Source organism: Natrix helvetica, assembly GCF_964273705.1.
Source record: "Natrix helvetica genome assembly, chromosome: 1".
NCBI lineage: Eukaryota > Metazoa > Chordata > Lepidosauria > Squamata > Natricidae > Natrix > Natrix helvetica.
The window spans coordinates 275,326,849-275,346,738 of NC_138548.1; the positions used below are offsets into that span (position 1 = coordinate 275,326,849).

The 19,890-nt window shown below is 39.9% G+C and overlaps 1 protein-coding gene across 2 annotated transcripts in view; it reads right to left on the reverse strand.

Annotated features, from left to right (window-relative positions):
- The window catches only part of ARHGAP26 (Rho GTPase activating protein 26), a 257,550-nt gene that overhangs the window by 12,672 nt on the left and 224,988 nt on the right, over nucleotides 1-19,890 (reverse strand). The window contains exon 21 of one of the 2 annotated variants that reach the window (XM_081936141.1): nucleotides 11,322-11,432. The exons of the other annotated variant lie outside the window; for it this stretch is intronic. Coding sequence (XP_081792267.1) covers nucleotides 11,322-11,432 — 111 coding nt within the window. The remainder of the gene's footprint in view (nucleotides 1-11,321; nucleotides 11,433-19,890) is intronic. 2 annotated transcript variants of the gene reach the window in all.

The following is a 19,890-nucleotide window of genomic DNA, read 5'->3' on the forward strand; positions in this document are numbered from 1 at the left end:
TTCTCCCTTGCAAGTACAGGCTTCAGAGAAGAAACGTTCACCAAGTCTGGGGGTAGTGAAAGAAAGAGTTTCACTTCCATTCTTTGTCTGCAAGAATTCTGATAATGGCCACTATCTTTGCCAGCAAATTTTATGTGCACTTTAAAGAACATGCCAAGATGCAAAAGCATGTTCAATGCAAGTCTATGTCGGCTTTTTGAAGCAGATTATCAGGATTAGGGTGAACCAAGCAATTTCTGCAATTAATTGTACTGCAAGTCAGGTGATTCTTTTTTTAAAAAAAATGCATTAAAATGTAAACGATCTTTCATTTAACTGCAGTATTTTCCATTGACTTAACAGAAACCTGATGTCTTAAAGCACACAATCACTTGTGCACAAACTGCCAACAGAGGGGGGGAAATTTTTTGGACTGAATGCAGGAATGGAAAGCTGAAGCAAAATTACAGCAGGTGGGCACTCTGGGATTCCAAGCCAAAAGAATGGCAGAAAAGAAACCTATTCAGAGCTGTTCCACAACTAGAACCAGACCATCCTCTTTCTGTCGTCTTCTTGCAGCATTTTTAGAGTGTCCAAGTCAGGGACAGAATTTCAAAAGGGACCATTTCTTTGTTGTGGAAAGTTGCAATAGCAAGGAAAAAGGTCATTGTTCAGAATAAAATGAAATGCAACACCTGAGCTCAAAATGAAAACTCATGGACACCATCTGCAAATATTTCCAACGCAGGTTGCCTTCTTTTCAAACAAGAAAAAAGGTGATGTAAAAATTTAGACATATGAACCCTTCAAGCATCAAATGCCTTGCCATTTCCCCTCTATCCCCACACTTGGATTTACAATTCTAAATTTTACCTGAGTCGCACCAGTAGGTACTTCGACTGGTTTGTTTAGCTTTGCAAACAAAGAGAAAGCTGCAAAGACAGTCAGATCAATTGAATCAGGAAGCTTGTTCAACTCTCAAACAGAGCAGGTCAAAAGACAAGAAAGCAGTGAGGGTGGGCAGGAAACAGCCAGGACCCCTCCCTCCAGGAAAATGTGTAACTTTTTAGAAGATGGGAAGGAACCCAGGAAAACGCAGGCAAGCATAGAGCATTCTCCGATAATTAAAACAAGTTGAAATAGAGGCATTGCCAAAATAGCCTTCAATTCATGGTCCAATTTTTGACTTCTTTCCCTTTGCAGCATCTCAATGCTCTACCACTTCAGTGCCTTTCTTTTATGCTGTGCTGCCTTTCCGAGCCTGGCTTGGATGATCAAGGACGGAAAGGAGCCCTGGATCTTTCGAATGAGGCCTTTGTTTTAATTTTTGCCTTTAAGCATGGCATTTGGCCAAGAAAGCACTCAGTCGAGTTTCGGCCATGTGACCTTGTACAGTTTGGAGAAGAGCTGTAAATGTGCCTCTCCCCACCTCCCCATTCCTACAGCAGAATAAAAGCATAAGAGGCTTGATGTTGATAAATGGTTTATTTGTTTATAAACTGAGTCACTAGAATATGCATGCCTCCTCTGTGCAATTTTCATGAACTAATCAATTTACCCCCTATCCTGTGCATAATCAATCAGCCTCCCAGAGAGAGATAGGATTTATAATCAGATTGCAGAGAAATTCAGATTGGGACCCACAGATTATCTGAACCCTGATGTTTAAAGCTCGTCTTCTTCATCATACAATGATCCAAAGAAAAATTACATACAGATCTTCATTTTTTTTTAAAAAGAGTCTTCCACTTCTTACAATCAGTGCCAAGTCCTAGAGATTACAGTGTATACTCAGCCTTTCATCCAGAGCACATTAAAATAACTTTAATTACACAGTCGCAAACTCCTCTTCGCACAGGCTCAGAGAAAGTGGAATGATGGATGGAGAAGGCAAAGAAGCATTGCTCTGAGATGCTCTTTTCCTAAGATGGCAGTGAAGGGATTTCTAAGTTCCTTGCAGCTCATGATGACTAAACACAAGGGAGTCAACAGATGAAGGAATAGTCAAATAGAAGATAATGACTCCTTTTTACTGGGGTACCATTCCATGCTAGCACTTTAACCATAGCTCTTTTTCGGTAGGGGGGATTTGCATTTTTAATTCAAAGCTAAATATTATATATTTAAAGTTAATATAATATTATATATTTAGCTGCCTTAACATATCTGGTTAAAACTCAATCCGCTTTTAAATTCAAAATGGAGTCAGGAATAAGTAATTCTGAATAGCAATCTTACATCCAGGTACTTATGGCGGCAATCTTAATCTTCAATTTAGTCTGAGTTTGTATTAGTATTAGTGGTTTATTGTGGTTTATGATGGAGTTGTAATCAGAAACAGGCTTTCTTTCTTTCTTTCTTTCTTTCTTTCTTTCTTTCTTTCTTTCTTTCTTTCTTTCTTTCTTTCTTTCTTTCTCTTTTATTTTTTTGTTAGAAGAATAAATGTGATTTCTCCTGGGACTTGCAATAGGCAATGAAAAATTCCACCAAATTGCATTACTATTTGAAGTTGTTAGTAAGCAGGTAATTGGCCTGTACAGGAAGTCCTTGACTTACAACATTTCATTTAGTAACCGCTTGAAGTTACAACAGCGCTGAAAAAAGGATTATGACCCCTTTTCACACTTATGACCATAGAAGCATCCCCATAGTCATGTGATCAAAATTAAGATGCTTGGCAACTGATTCATATTTATGATAGTTGCCGGGTCCTAGGGCCATGTGGTCATATTTTGTGACCTTCTGACTAAGCAGTGTCAATGGAGAAGCCAGATTCACTTAAGAACAGTGTTACTAACTTAACATCTGCAGTGATTCACTTAACAACTATGGCAAGAAAGGTCATAAAATGGGGCAAAATTTACTTAACAACTGTCTCACTTAGAAATTTTGGGCTCAATTGTAGTCGTAAATCAAGGTTGCTGGCCACTTCTATTGGACCTTTCATTATCAGGTTGGTTTTGCCATGTCAGGGGAAAAAAACACCCTGTTAGAGATCGATGAACCGTGGCTGATTCCCTTCTGCATATCTTTTGAGATATTTAGAAAAGAAATACTCTTTAAGAAAATATTCTAATTAATAAACAAACTTTAATAATAAAATAATAAAAGTAAATGAAAAACAAAAGTAACTAATTGGTTACATTTTGATAATGAAAGCTACGTTAGCCAAAGTTGGCTGCCGAACAAAGAAGAGAGGAATTTTGGAATGTGTAACGCGTGCGCAATAAATCACTTTCAGATAAGAACCTTTTTTTGTTTTATGACCTGCGCAATAAAGCTTTCTTAGTTTAACTCTTGAGTGTCAGTTCAGGCAGTTCAGGCCTAGCAAACTTTTTAACATCGTGACACCCCTTCTTTTGCTAGTCTGGGCTGACGTCATCAAATCATCAATTAAGGCACATCTTCTTTCGCAGATACTCGTGTTGATTTGCGGCAAGTGGTTTGTTAAGCATGTCTGCGATCTGATCATGTGTAGAAACATATTGCAATTTAACAAAACCTTGCTTAACTAATTGCTTTGTGTTTTGATAACGAATGTCAATGTGTCTGGACCTAGAACCTGTGAAATGTGACTCAGAAATATAGACAACAGATACATTATCTTCCATCACGGTGATTGGTCGAATCGGACGTGTCCAGATATCTGTGATCAAAGCATCAAACCACGTTAGAGAATTACAAGCATCTGAAACACAAGCATATTCAGCTTCAGTAGATGAACATGAAACAAAACTCTGTTTTCTCACTTGCCAGTAAACAGGACAACCATTTAGGAACATCATGTAACCAGAAGTGCTTTTGCGTGACTTCTTGTCGCTCGCCCAGTCGGCGTCAGAAAAACAAATCAACTTTGGTTGATCAGTGTGTGTTGGTTCTAGCAATAACTTCATGTGTTTAGTGTGTTTCAGGTATTTCAACAACTTCTTAATGCATGACCAATGAAATTGTGTTGCCTTACCTACGTGTCGTGATAAAAGATTAACACTAAGTGCGATGTCAGGTCTGGTCCAACTACTAATGTATAATAGTGAACCAATGACTGAACGATAGAGTGTTTGATCCTCGAACTCAGAACTTGGTTCATGTGTTAAGTTGTGAAAATCTGTTTGCATGGGTGTCTTTGTTGTGCTAGCATCTTTCATGTTGCAATGATGTAGAATGTGGTCAATTTTCTCTTCTTGTGAAAGACCAAACCCCTTCTGTGTCTTTTCAATTTGAACACCTAAATAAGTGCTAATGTGTCCTAAAGATTTTAGTGTGAAGTATCTCTGCAAACTTTTGGCAAAAATCTCACTCATTTTCTTATTTGGACCAATATAAACAATATCATCAACATAAACAAGAATTATCTCATATGCATTGTTAGATCTTTTTGTGAACACGCATTCATCAGTTTCGGACTTAATAAAGCCCATTGAATTTAGTTTGTCAGTAAGACATAAATACCACATTAAACCTGACTGTTTCAGACCATAAAGACTTTTGTTCAGGAACCAGGTATCCCCTTCTTGCTTTCGGAATCCTGGAGGGCTTCTCACGTAGATCTCTTCATCTAGGTCTGCATGTAGATAAGCTGTGTCCACATCAAATTGGAAAACTTCTAAACCAAGAATAGTTGCAGTGGTTAAAGCAATTTTTACACTTTCAGTTCTGACTGTTGGTGAGTAAGTGTTTGTGTAGTCCTCAGGATAACGTTGAGCGAAACCCTGAGCTACAAGTCTGGCTTTGTATAAAGACTCACCATTTGGTTTCTTCTTGATTCTGTAGACCCATCGGGTGCCAATGACTTTCTTGTTTGCTGGAGGTTTTGCAGGTGTGAATACATTAAGTTTCTTTAAACTGTCCATTTCATCCTGCATTGCATCATACCACTTGTCTTGTTCTGAATCAGGAAGCTGTTTGATTTGTGTGAATGTCTCTGGAGGAAGAGTAACGTTGCAAATCAAAGGTACTGGTGATTTTGTCAGTTGCCATGAATAACGTTGTGGAGGGATTCCTTTTGTGGCCCTCTTGGAGCGTCTAGGAACAACAGACCAGTCTTCTTCTTCTTCTTCATCATCATCCTCGTCCTCACGTTCGTCGCTAGCATCAGCATCCGCGACTTGAGAAGACGGAACATCAGGTTGTGAAGAACTGGTAGAAGGAATATCTGCCTGCGAATTGTCATCAGGCTGCGTGGCATCTGGAACACCATCTCTAGGAAAATAAACTTCAGGATCATTGGAATGAATCCTGGACCAGTCAATGTCTTCCTCAAAATTAGCAGATTGTGAAATGACAATCACATGTTTAGTATCAATGAATTTGTACCATTTTGAATTATCATCAATACCCATAAATCTTAGTCTCTTTGGTCCTTGAGTTATAGGAGTGTTCACCATAGCATATGAACCAAAAATATGGAGGTTCTTGAGATTAGGCTTGTAGCCATACAGCATGTAGAAAGGAGTTTGATTGATTACACTGCTCCAAGTACGGTTGACAATGTAATTTGCATATTTGATTGCTTCACCCCAGTATGCGTTACTGAGATTGGCATCTTCTAGAAGACAACGCATCATGGTTTGTAGAACCCCTTGTCTTCTTTCTACGACTCCGTTATGAGCCGGTGTATATGGAGCAGATGTCTGATGAAGAATTCCATTCTTACGCATCCAGTCCTGGAAACGCTGAGACATGAATTCTACACCACGGTCACTCTGGATTCTGGCGATGCGAACTTGGTATTGTGTAGAAACAAACGCTGCAAAGTCTTTAAAGATCTGAAAGGTCTCAGATTTCTCTCTCATAGGATATACAAATCCATATCTAGAATGATTATCTACAATTGTTAAAAAATACTTTCTGCCACCAAGTGTTGGTGGGAAAGGACCCACTATGTCAGTGTGTACCAAATCAAAAATGCGTGTTGACCGGCGTGTAGCGTGTTTGGGAATTGCAGCCGCCTTGGATTTAGCCTTTTTGCAAACCGCACAATCCAAAAACACCTTACACCCCTTTAGATCCAAACCTTTTGCGAACTCCGGCATCTTTCTAAGAACACGGAAACTGGCATGCCCCAATCTTCTGTGCCACTTGTGAATACACCTGGAATGCAAAGGTTTACCAGTTAGTGAATTCTCAACATTAACAGTTTCATGAGGACCCTCAGGCTTGCTTTGAGCAATCTGTTTCTGTTTTCTTTGTTTGTTGGCTTTAGGAGCCTTTGGCACAGTAACGCTTTCTCTCTCTGGGACAACTCTCTCTGGGTTTGCGTTGTGCCTTTTTGGAGTTTGCATACTTGCCTGTGCTTGCCCTTTAGGCTTTGGCTTTAAGTAATAAACACCACCAATCAGCATGGTTTCAGCAACAATATCACCATCTTTAACTAAGTAACTTGCTTTTTCGAGGTGGTGAACCTGGAACTTTAAATCTCTAGACAAGTGACTTTGACTAAGCAAATTACTGGTTGCTGAAGGTATGTAATAAACATCAGGGATGTGTGTATCGAGCTCTTCAATGTAAACAGTTCCTTTTCCCATAACCTTGCAAGTGTGGTTGGTGAAGGAATACAGTTCTCGATACTCGGGCTCTGGTTCGCCCATCTCTGTGAAAAGTTCCCTTCTGTGGGTAACGTGCACAGCTGCTCCACTATCTAAAGTCCACAAAAGACGTCTGTCGAACTTTGGATCAGGTTGTGGAACGTTGGTTATGGCCAGTGTTGCAAGCGGAGCTTGTGGATCACGCCTTGGACCACGACGACCTTGTCTTCCGCCTCTACCTCTGCCTCTGGAATCTGTTCCTCTGGGCTGGTACGTGGCGGGAGCTGGAACTCGTTGGGGACAATCCCGGGTGTCATGTCCCACACGGTTGCAGGTGTAGCATTTTGGCATCCTTGGAGCGTAGCCTCTTCCTCGGAAGGGACGTCTGGCTGGAGCCTTTGGTGCTGGAGGCCGTTGCAGATGTGGGGTAGCTAACCTGATAGCTTCGTCTTCCACTAAAAGTCTGCAAACGTGGTTAACTGTGCGTTGAGCAATAGGCACGTAGTTAATCTTTGCAACAGCATCTTTCCATTCATAATTCAATGAGTTAATGATGATGCTAATCATTTGGATATCATCGATTACATGGCCATTTTGTCTCAATTCACTTCTCATTCTTTTCAGTTTGGTCAAATGTCCACCAATTCGTTCACCAGGTTTCAACTTCGAACCATGGAACTCAGACATGAGCAAACATGAGGATTCAATTGAAACGGGCCTGTAGCAATCTTCCAAAATAGCCCATATTTCTTGGGCAGTTGCATCAGGTGGAAAGATACCTTGGATCTCAATTTCCATTGACATGAGTAAAGTCGTGATAGCTCTGTTTTCGAGGTTTCTTATTGCAGGTGTCCAGGGTTGACGGGGAGGATCAAAAACCATGGAATATGTGCCTTCTCTTCGAAGCAAGAGCGCAATTTCACTGACCCAGGCTTTATAATTCTCTCCTGACTCCTTTAATTTGGACTCACCAGTCAAGGGGGTGACTGTGAATACCTGCTGAGGAACAATTTGTTGCTCAGGTTGCAAAGCTGGTTGTTGAACCAGGGGATGCTGGGGTTGCATCATTGGCCTTTGCGTGGCAACATCAAATTGGCTTCCTCGAATTCGCCTTTGGCTTTGCCTTTTTCCATCTAGGGAGGATTCAACGCCGCCAGGGGGTGTTGAAGACTTAACCTCTGGAGACAAAGTTTTGGCTTCTAAAGGACTCATAGACAGATCTCTGAAAATCTGGTCCAATTGCTTAATCTTTTGCTGTAATAATTTTTCTCCGCCAGCAGATGGCAGTGCAGCTTCACTTTTTGGCTGCCTCTCCTTTCTATACGTATGCTGAAGTTCAATGGGCTCAAAGGGACCACGTGACCTCGGTGACGTGTACATGTCTCTTTGTTCTAATTGACCAATGAACTCTGTGGGGTGTGTCTTAGGCTGTTGTTTTGAAGAAGACAAGATGGCGTCCTCAGACATTTTGGGAGTGGGGGAGCTTCTTCTACTTCGCCTTATCTCCTCAAAACACACTCTCGCCTCCTTAGCATATCTTTCTAAACGTTCTATTTGATATAGATAGCTTTGCATTTCTTGCTCACCATCTGGGGAGATGTTATAAAATCTGCTTTCTGCGTGGGAGGATATTTTCTGTGCCGGCAGTTGCCATTCATCAATCGTTTGATAATCTGCGAGGGTCTGGGAATGGAGTGGCTCTGGCAGAGTGGGAAGTTTTGGCTTGGCCCCCAAAAATTCATAATCTCCTGGAGATATTTTAGAAGGAGGAACCACTGACCTCGTTTCGTGGATGTCGCGTCCTGTAGCTCCTTCTCCCATATTTGGCTCGGCACCTGAAGGAATTTGTTGTTCCTGAAGCACGTTTTGATCTTGCTTCTCTGTGTCCGAGGGAGCCTCCTTGTCAGAGGAAGCTGATCCATCTGTGCTCGCCCCATCTTTCTTTTTCTTTTTTTTCTTTTTCTCCGACATTGCTAATTAGGCTTAGTCGGTTATCTTTAGATAGCATGAAGGGAAAATACAGCCATAAATTGTAGCCATCTCAGCTGGTCATCAAAACCAAACTCTGCAACCAAGTTGTCAGGGGAAAAAAACACCCTGTTAGAGATCGATGAACCGTGGCTGATTCCCTTCTGCATATCTTTTGAGATATTTAGAAAAGAAATACTCTTTAAGAAAATATTCTAATTAATAAACAAACTTTAATAATAAAATAATAAAAGTAAATGAAAAACAAAAGTAACTAATTGGTTACATTTTGATAATGAAAGCTACGTTAGCCAAAGTTGGCTGCCGAACAAAGAAGAGAGGAATTTTGGAATGTGTAACGCGTGCGCAATAAATCACTTTCAGATAAGAACCTTTTTTTGTTTTATGACCTGCGCAATAAAGCTTTCTTAGTTTAACTCTTGAGTGTCAGTTCAGGCAGTTCAGGCCTAGCAAACTTTTTAACATCGTGACATGCCAGATGTTAACTGATCCTCAGTTTCACATCCTTGTAATATGTTAAATGATTTGGCAACAAGTTGTTGTAGACCAGTCGGATATTTCAACTCCAAAACATGCAGTTCACCTTCATCTGTTGTGACCAATTTTTGATTTTCCTTCCCTTTTCTCCACCATTTCTATTGTTATTACAAGTTCTTACATTTCGGCTTCTTTTTTTATTTGTATCCCTATACTTTAATCAACCTGCATTCTTGCATTTTTGGAAGGTTATCCGTTTGTTGTGGCCAGAACTGCGCTGTTGTTTCTTTGTTAGGAGTTGACTGGCTCATTGCAGTCTCTCTTGAAGGAATAACAAAAAAAAAAAAAAAACTGTTTCTGATTCAATGGAAATTGGAGATTCTGCTTATAATGTGCAAGGAAAGCTTTGAATCTGCTGATCTTCTTGCCTACAACTGTTATTTGCTGCTTTATTATTTCCAGTGCTTTCTTAAGCTTCCTTGCTTCTAGGTGATATTTCTTGATCAGATTTTTTTTTACTCCTTGTTCTTCAGCTTCTTTTCTTTCATCTGTTCTAGCTGACTTGCATCTGACCTTAGCCTGCCGAATCTTAATTTTCTAGCTTGATCTTCATTTTGGTGGTGTACTCTCTGGATTTTATTTGTTCTTGTTTGTTGATTTTGCATTCCAGGTATTCAGTTATAATTGCAGCCGTGCTGTACATTAGTTGGTTTGTTTTTTGACGTGTGAGCAGGTGCTTATATTTGTTATTACAGTATTGGCATCTTTTAATACTTGTGCTAGCTGTTTCTTTGGAACAAGCTTCAATGCAGGCAATCATATTCTGTTGTTTTTGTGCTGATCTAGATGTCTGACGAAATATGGGTGATTGTGAAAGCTGTGCAAAGGTCCACCTCGATGCTGCTGCTATTTGCTTTATATACTCTCCCTCTCCCTCCCTCCCCACCCACTCTCTCATCAACACTGCCTGGAACCAGTTGTGGGGGAAAAAGGTGAACCATTGCAAAACCATATGTCCCTCTCTTCTAGGCCCTATAGACAGTCCAGAAGGAATCATGAGCAATGGTACCAAAAATCTCTGAGAAGCTAGGGAAGGTTGAGGAAAAAATTGTGCCATCCCTGTCCCTGCTGTGCCAGTAGCCATCAAGAAGATACTAGATTTGCCAGAATGAGTTGCCAAACTTCAAAATTAGACCACAATACAGTGTGTTTCTATCACAAAAGGTAGTTGCTTTGAAATTGATACAAATGTTTCCAACAGGATCAAACATTTGTAGAAATGAATCAACATGCACTGATTCAGACCTCTTAATTAAGCAAATATTTCATCATCACAGTACTGTATATAAACTCATTTTGATTTTGTAGTTACTGATATATTTTTTTGTTATTTTTTCTCAAGCTTTCACAAATAATCTTATGGACCCAGTTAATTTTCCCTTGTCAACTATTCTGAACAGTTGATGGAAAGGAGTTGTGTATTTTTGTATATTTTGCATAAAATCATCCAGAACATTATGAGGGTGCAAAAGAGACAGCTGGTGAAATTTTGCAACAAATAATGTGAATGCTATTTCTGACATAAGTGATCCAATTCCTTTGGAAAGATAGTTAAAATTCCCAACCAATTCTGTGCAAATAAGCAGAATGAAATAACAACTGAGAATATCAAAAACACAATGAACTTGCTTGACTTTATCAAATAATTGTGTTCTATTTAAGTAAACCTGCTTGAATGTACAAGGTTGACTTGCTTTTTTCCTATGAGCAATGCATCATATTATAATTTCCCATTTTATATGTATGGGAGTATCAACATTTTCAAGTCTTGCATAGCATAAGCAGTTTCCGCTGACAAATTCCTGAAGCTATTTTCACCCATGTAACCAAAAGAGAAGAGAGGAAAACCAGATTGCCAGCCTAGGGCTAGACTTTAAAAAATGCCTTCACTTTTATCTATTATACTTCCTTTCCAGGGAGTGGTAATAAAAACTTACCTGTTGAAGAACAAGTATCAAAATTTCAAAAATTTGACGAAAGTAAAACAGAAACTCATCTACCTTACTTCTCTTCCACAGCAATACCGCAGCTTGGGTAACTGGAACATTTAAGGAGGCATACCAATATTACTCAAGTCATTACACCCCTGAAGAAAAAGAGGTGTCATGGAATATTAAAATTTCCCTACTTTGAAGCTGGGAAAGATTGCAAACCAAAAAAAGGTTAGCCCTAATGCAGAGCTTTGGGAGGGCAGTGGTAAAAAGCAGATCAACTTAAAATGTCAAAGCAGCAGCCCAGCAGTAGCAGCAGCAAAGGAGTCAAACGAAGCAAAACCACAAATGTGCCACAGACCTGATGGGGGATGAATCGCTGGACGTGGAGGAGGTGGGCAAAGGGCTGGATGGTGCGGAGAACATGGGCCAGGACGGTGAAAGGGGTGACGTTGGACTTGGATTCTGAGGGCTGCAAGACAGAACCAAACAACTCATCAAGACACAGAAAAAGCACAGCACCAACAAATACCCCTCTTTGAAGGCATGACCCAGCAATAATGAGGGCCACAAAAAATCTGTGGCATTAGAGAAAATTCCAAAATGGAAAAATTGCGAGATTATTTAAAGGTTGGCCTCTTGTTTCATTGGAGTCTCTCTGTCTCACCCTCACACCTACTCCCAAACAAGTCTTCCTAGCATTCCCTTCTCCTGTTATACGCTAAGACACGGATGGGCAATTATGGTCCTTTTATGACCCGTGGACTTCAACTCCCAGAATTCCTGAGCCAGCTCAGGAATTCTGGGAGTTGAAGTCCATGGGTCATAAAAAAAGCCATTGTTGCCTGTTCTAAAAAGATGCTTTCCTGCTGCCTTTGGCAAGTAGATCCCAAGGCCCATGGCCTTCTCATTTTACCCTGTAACTCATACTTTCGCCTCAGCTCCCCCTGCCCATCTCTTTTATTTCAAGTACCCCTCACTGATTACCAGAAAATACTGGTCCTATTTTTCTACAATTAGCAATCTTTGCAACAACCTGCTGTGGTATTAGATTCAGGAAGAAAAGGGACTATTGTCTGGGTCACAATTCATCACATGTGAAAATGATTTCCTGTTTACATTTATGGGTAAATGAGCCTTGCATGCTGGAAACCCAGAGGGACTTATTTTTAATAAACAAATTAGTTGGCAGGTGACTCTAAATGGAATAAAGCAACAACAGAAAGCTCACTCCCTATCAAATTCGACCACCACCAGAATACAAATTAAAGACATCCCCCTCTCCCCCCAAGTATACATTTGCTGGATTGAGAAATAACTGAGATGAAAAGCTGAAAACACCACAGAGAATTTTTTTTTCCTATGCAGACAGATTCACAGATATAAGCTGCGGTACATACTCATAAACCACGTTGATTTAGCTAATGGAAAACATACTGGTCTTACTGTAATTTTTTTCAAGTCCTTAAAAATATCAGCTGAGAAATGCATACAGAGGCAAGCTGTGCCAAGAGAAGACCAGGGTTGTTTCATGTGCTCAGGACATAAATAAGATATTGTAGACATGAGCACTTAGAAGTTCAAGTGGTCTCCCCTTATTTAAACATAAGAAATAGTTTGGAAATGTGATCCTTCACGTGCAATAGGATCTTCAGTCCTAGGATTTAGGGCTGTTTCTTTCAGTAATCTGCAGCCACAATGAGTAGTGGCTTAAATGAAATCCTAACAAGTTCCATGCTTGTTTGGACTGGAGTGAATCTACAAAATTCCTTCAGCATTAATTACTCATGGGCATGTTTTACTGGAAGGGGAGGGGGCTGAAAACCTGGAAGGACTTGCACATGATGTTGATGCTATTATACATCTTGGCACAAATGATCTGTCCCAAAAAGATGTATTTTGTGTGAAGAATGTACTTTCAGTGAAGAATGATTTCCAGAGCTTGGGGTGTGAACTTAGTAGTGTAGGTTGTAGGCTTATCTTTTCAGAGGTTTTACCTGTATATAAGGAACAAAAAGGGAAGGGCCAACGTGTAGCAGAGTTTAATGTGTGGCTAAAGGAGTGGTGTAAAAGGGAAGGCATGGGTTTTATCAGTCATGATGTCTGCAGCTGGTCCAATGAAAAACTCTACAAAAGAGATGGTTTGCACCCATCCAAGAAAGGGACTGAGTTACTTGGCATTAAATTCACAGATTTTCTGGATAAACATTTAAACTGAAAAGCGGGAACAGAGAATTAATTGATACAGAACATTTCTGTCTCCAGCAATCTAAAATTCATAGGGTTATCAGTACATGTAACACAGATGTTTGTGTGGGTAAGATTATCACTCCTGCTGTCAAGCAAAACCAAGCATTTAATAGTGAGTGCCATACCATGTGCATGAAACATACAAGTGGCAAGAAAATAGGGGCAGTCAGGCATAATACTGGTTATGTAGACGGTAAACACAGGGTCAATCAAAATGGACTCAAATGTCTATACACCAATGCACAGAGTATGAGGAAAAAACAGGGCAAATTAGAAATTCAAGTAAAAGAGGGCAGATACGATATTGTTACCATTACAGAAACTTGGTGGGATGAAACCGACAAATGGAACATACAGCTAGAAGGATTTAAATTATTTAAAATTAAATAATTATGGGGCTCCCCTTGAGATGCACCCGAAGGCTGCAGTTGGTTCAGAATGCGGCCGCGCGGGCAGTTTCGGGAGTCGCTAGGTACTCCCACGTAACACCTCTCCTGCGCGGGCTGCACTGGCTACCTGTGGCTTTTCGGGTGCGTTTCAAGGTGTTGATTATCATCTTTAAAGCGCTCCATGGCACAGGACCTAGGTATTTGCGGGATCGTATCCTGCCCCATACATCCCTTTGGCCGATCCGCTCACACAGAGAGGGACTTCTCTGGGTGCCGTCCACTAGGCTGTGCCAGCGGGCGACGCCCAGGGAAAGGGCCTTCTCTGTGATGGGCCCGACCCTCTGGAATGACCTTCCCCCTGATATCAGAACAACTACAGACCTCCGCTCCTTCCGTAAGAAGCTTAAAACCCACCTATCTTGAATGCATTTGGGTCAATATTAAAGGTTGGGGGGGAAATGACATTGCCATAAGTCTATACTACAGGCCACCCAACCAAGCAGAGGAAGTAGATGAACTTTTTGCTAGTCAGCTACCTAAGATATGTAGGAAGCACACTACAATAGTAGTGGGGGATGTTAACTACCCTGACATCAACTGGGAAACAAACTCTGCACCAAGCTGAAGATTCAACAGGTTCCTAACAAACCTAGCAGACAACTTTGTTTCCCCAAAAGTAGAGACGGGAACAAGGGGATCAGCCATATTGGACTTAATTCTCACTAACAGAGAGGAAATGATAGAAGGTGTTGAAACCACAGGAAACCTGGGTGCAAGTGACCATGCAATATTGAAATTCAACATTATGCAAACACAAGTAGTAGAACAAAGTGAAACTAGAGTCTTGGACTTTAAGAGAGCTAATTTCAATAAACTTAGAGCTTGGGAAAAATTCCATCGATGAGAATCCTTAAGGGGAAAACAACTAAAGAAGCTTGGGAAATTTTGAAAAATAAGATTACAAAAGCCCAGTCTAGCACAATACCAATGAAGGAGACAAATAACAGCTCCCAAAAGAAACCAGCATGGCTGCTTAAAGAACTCTCTGACAAATTGAAAGACAAAAAAGGTAAGTATAAAAAGTGGAAGGAGGGGGACATAACTAAGGCAGAATATCAGCAAATAGCCCGAGCCTGTAAAGATGAAGTGAGGAAAGCTAAGGCTCACAATGAAGAAAGGCTTGCCACAAAAGTAAAAATTATCAAAAAAAAGCTTCTTCCAACATGTTAAAAACAAGAAAAAAGTTAAGGAAACAATTGGTCCATTGCTAGGAGAAAATGGCAAGAAGGTGACAAGCAACAGGGAGAAAGCAAAACTATTTAACTCATGTTTTGCATCTGTCTTTACACAAAGGGATAAAACAGTCCAATCTATCCAAAACAGCACCACAAAAATCAGATTAGGAACACAAGTTGAAATAGGGAAGAAAATGGTTAGTGAGCACCTGTCTACCCTAGACGAGTTCAAATCACCAGGACCAGATGGATTGCACCCCAGGGTTCTGAAGGAACTGGCAGACGAGATCTCAGAACCACTGAACTATATCTTTCAGAGATCCTGGAACACCGGGGAACTACCAGAGGACTGGAAAAGAGCTGATGTAGTTCCCATCTTCAAAAAAGGGAAAAAAACAGATCCAGGAAACTACAGACCTATCTGCCTGACCTCAATACCAGGAAAGATTCTGGAAAAGATAATCAAGCAATGAATTAGCGAACACCTAGAAGCAAACAAAGTAATAGCCAAAAGACAATATAGGTTTGTCAAAAACAGATCATGCCAGACTAATCTTATTGAATTCTTTGATAATGTGACAAAATTAGTGGACCAGAGGAATGCCGTCGATATAGTTTACTTGGACTTCAGTAAGGCATTTGATAAGGTAGACCATAACCTACTATTAGATAAAGTAGAAGAATGTGGGTTAGACAGCATCACCACCAGATGGATTCGTAACTGGCTGACCAACCGCACTCAATGTGTAGTCCTCAATGGAACTGCATCTTCATGGAGGGAAGTATGCAATGGAGTACCCCAAGGCCCTGTTTGGGGCCCAGTATCTTCAACATCTTCATCAATGATTTGGATGAGGGAATAAATGGGGAACTCATCAAATTTGCAGATGACACCAAGCTAGCAGGACTAGCCAACACTCCAGAAGATAGGCTAAAGATACAGAAGGATCTTGACAAACTTGAACATTGGGCACTATCTAATAAAAAGAAATTCAATGGTGAAAAGAGTAAGGTTCTAAATTTAGGCAACAAAAATTGCACAGGTACAGTACAGGTGGTACCTTGCTCAACAGTAGTAACTGTGAAAGGGATCTTGGAGTCCTAGTGGACAACCATTTAAATATGAGCCAGCAGTGTGCAGCAGCTGCCAAAAAAGCCAACACTTGCCTCCAGAAGTTGTGAATGCCCCAACACTGGAAGTCTTTAAGAAGATGTTGGATAGCCATTTGTCTGAAACCATATAGGGTTTCCTGCCTAGGCCGGGGGTTGGACTAGAAGACCTCCAAGGTCCCTTCCAACTCTGCTATTGTATGTCAAATTTCAAATTAATTAGAAAAGTTCTCAGAGAAACAGAACATGTGTGTTAAACACAGCCTTTCAGCTCCATATTATCTGCCTAATGGGGATGATTATCCAAGCCTCCAGCCAATTTTCAGCGTTACGAAGAGATGGGAAAGAAAATTAACCCGGGGTCTTCTGCTTGTGAAATATGTATCTAAGCCTTCTCCCATCCCGAGGAGTACAATAACCTTGCCAAAGCCAGAGCATTTTAACACCTGAGGCAAAAAATAAAATAAAATAAAATAAAATAAATCCTGCAAGCTGCTCTCCCTTGGGGTGGAGAGAGAATACAGTAGTAAGAAATTAAACTAAGAATTAACTTGGTGCCTGAGGCTACCACATTGCTCTGTGCAACAGCTGAGCTATACAGCTACAGTCTATCCCCTGGCACAATGTGTGGCAGATAAAGGAATTTGAAACATGGAAAACCCATCCATTCCTGTTTTCGTGGTCTTTAATGGTGCACATTAAAATGTTCACCATTACTTAAGGATGTGCTTGCTTTACTGGCTGTTACCTCATCAAAAGAAAAATGCCAGCATATCGTTCTATTACTCTGTTTTTTGCATGTAAGTTTTATTTAAGTTCTTGATTTTATCACACAAAATAGAATCTGTTTATAGGAACTGCTGACAGATTGATTAAAATGTGGCAAGAGAAGGAAAGCTTCACTTCCTTTGGTTATACCTACAGTCAGTCATTCACAGTTGCAACAAATAGACAAACTGAACTGAATCTAGATAATTTTACAACATTCCTGTGTATGTGGGTTTTAACAACAAAAAAACTATTATGGAACCTTGGAAGCATGTTGAGAACTATTGAAAATCAACCTGGACTTTCCACCTTTTGTTTAGGCTTAGATATCTTAGAAACAGACTCAATAAATTTGAGAAATTGGGATGTCACTGACAGCTTCTCCTCAGAGTTTTGATCTCCTTTTTCAAGATAGCGGCTGTGGCATATGCTAAAGTCAGAGGAATTTGATTCCCTTTCCAAAGGGAGAACACATTTTTGAAATAACAGAATAATCACCAAATCAGAGCTAACATTGTAATAGTTAATTCTACGTATGCTGAGTTAGCTATTGGAGAGCTCATGGGATGTCAGATCAGCACAAGATAATTCATTTAATGATTTAGGGTGCATATATATTGCTTCCTAGGCCTGTTTTGGCACAGGTTTATTTTAAAAAAATGACTCAAATAGAAATTTACAAATGTTGCACATTCCATTTTAACAGAGGCCAGAAACTGCAGTTGAATCTCTTATCGCTGTTCTTGATTTGGCCTGCATTCAAACATTTCGCTATGAAAGCAATATGTAAATATGTGCCCAAAGCTGAGCTATTCAGTTCTGAATAATATTTAACCCACTAAATTCTTATCTCAGGCAAATCAACAGTTAACAGAAAAATACTCTTCATACCATTAAGCTCTTTGCTCTGTTTAGTACCTTGGATTTTGCACACCCTAATTTATCAGTATATACACACATCGATATCCAGACACGCCTGTGATTCTTTCTAGTAGACTCCACGGAAAAATCTCAACAGACAATAATTATATAATGCTTTCTAATTAGACGCGGTATGGATGGCTTCTTACTATATGATACCAACTGTCTCCGTATCATGAGAAATAATTCATATGTACAAAGGAAATTAAGCCCTGTCCAGTTTGCTCCTACATCACTCTCACTCACTGCAATGTCAGTTCTACAAAATGGTTTCTGCACAAAGTTAGCAGTTGCGTGGGCGCCATTTTAGATAGCCCTGAGCTGAAAGTTGAATTATCTGTAATTCTGTATCTGCATGAGTTTGATGCCATTTCATTAGAAAACTTTTACTCCTCCTTAACCTCAACAGCCTCTGCTTCATTTACTAATATCTTTTAAACTTAGTGGCTCTACTGATCCAGATAATTTTATTTCTGATGGAACAGCACTATCTCTGATCCAGTGTAATGCAGTGTAGTGTAGTACAAGCACTGAAGATGTTACCTGGTTTGGAAATGAAATGTCTGCAAGAAAATAACCAATAACCAAGCTCAGGGACCACCAAGGATCCCTCATTTCAATCCTGAGCTACAAATATTCTCCTTTATTGGTACCACTCCAGTCTAGTCCAATCCAGTCCAGTCAAATTCAATCTAATCCAACCCAACCCAAGGCCATTAAGTCAAGTGAGCGAAAAGACTCCTTCCAAAATAAAGTAACTGATACATTAGATTCGCTAACTATATCTTTCAATAATTTCATTACACACTACTTTTGAAGCAAATGCAAACTTGGAGTGTGTTTGGCCAAGCCATAACTTCATGTTATCTAACACCGATAGCTATATTGGAAGAAAAAATATTGAAAATGGTAACTAAATACTGGAAACTGTTTCTATTAAAATATGATAACCATTGGGGCCAGATACCAAGCAATTTTTGGTGAAATAACCATAGCTTTCTGAATAACAGAATTGCTTACAAGATTAAAGATTTTAAAAATATCATGGATATCTTTTAATATATACTTTATAGGAACCAGAAGACAACATGATGCCTAAGTTCAATATGGATTTCTGTGTCTTCCTGTGGAATTCGAGGAAATGGACAGTGTGAAAGGATCTGATGGCTTCTTTCCAGTTTTCTTGTGGGAAAATATCCTCATCATAAAAAAAAGCAGCTCATAATTTGGCATCAGAAGAGCATTCTTGACCAGATTAGAACAGTTTTTTAATATAAGTTGTAGTTTATGGTCAAACTTGCTTTACGTAGGGGGTCTATTCAAGAAAGACTGTAACCTCTACCTCAGGGAAATATAGAATCAACGAAAGCAATGGAATAAGTAGTACAGGGTAGATAAAGATTGAAAACTAGGACTGAGTCAATTTTGGTTTTAGCACAAAACCATTCTAACAAAAGCAACAAGATTCTGCCGGTGCCCATGTCTGTCTCTCTCTACATGCTTCCTTTTCCTTCATGAACGTAAAATGAAAGCTACCCATTAGTCTCTTTTAGAGCAGTTTTGCAAACAACAATTCCTCAAAATAGAATCTCCTATTGCAGATCCATGAACGTCCAACAAAGAGTCCTCTGAAGCTTTCCCCATGTTCACCAGCCATTGGCTGTTCAGTGCCTCAGCCTCATTTTCTCACATAACATAACCATAATCTCACCCGCTGATTGTCAATACACGTGTGAAGACAGGGCCAGTACACATGTGCGAGGCCTTCAAGAATAAACTGGTCAAAATCTGTTTGCCACATTAGCCTCTGCCTTCCCATCTTCATTAGAGTTCAGTTGCCTCCTCAGCCTTACCTCAAATTATAGATGAATCCATAATCCTGGCTTAAATTTGGGGCACAAGCCATGCATAAGACAGTAAACATTTAACAGTAAAAAAAAACAACCAACATATTCCCAGGCTCTAAAAGATGAAAACACAAGAAGGGAGGTGTTTAATTGTACTTTCTGAATTTTTATGTAGTGGCTCATCGTTAACTTGAAGAATCACTGTGCTGAAGCAACGGTCAGCAAAATTCAGAGAATGAAACGTACTTGCAACTGCAAGGAAATGAACAGGATTGCCTCAGAACAGATGTATTTTAATTCACTGCCAAGGAATCAAATCAGGGAGCAAAAGGGATACCAATGGCAATTAATTGAATTAAATATAAGTATGCAAATATCGTAATTGTATGTATAATTGTATACATACAAAA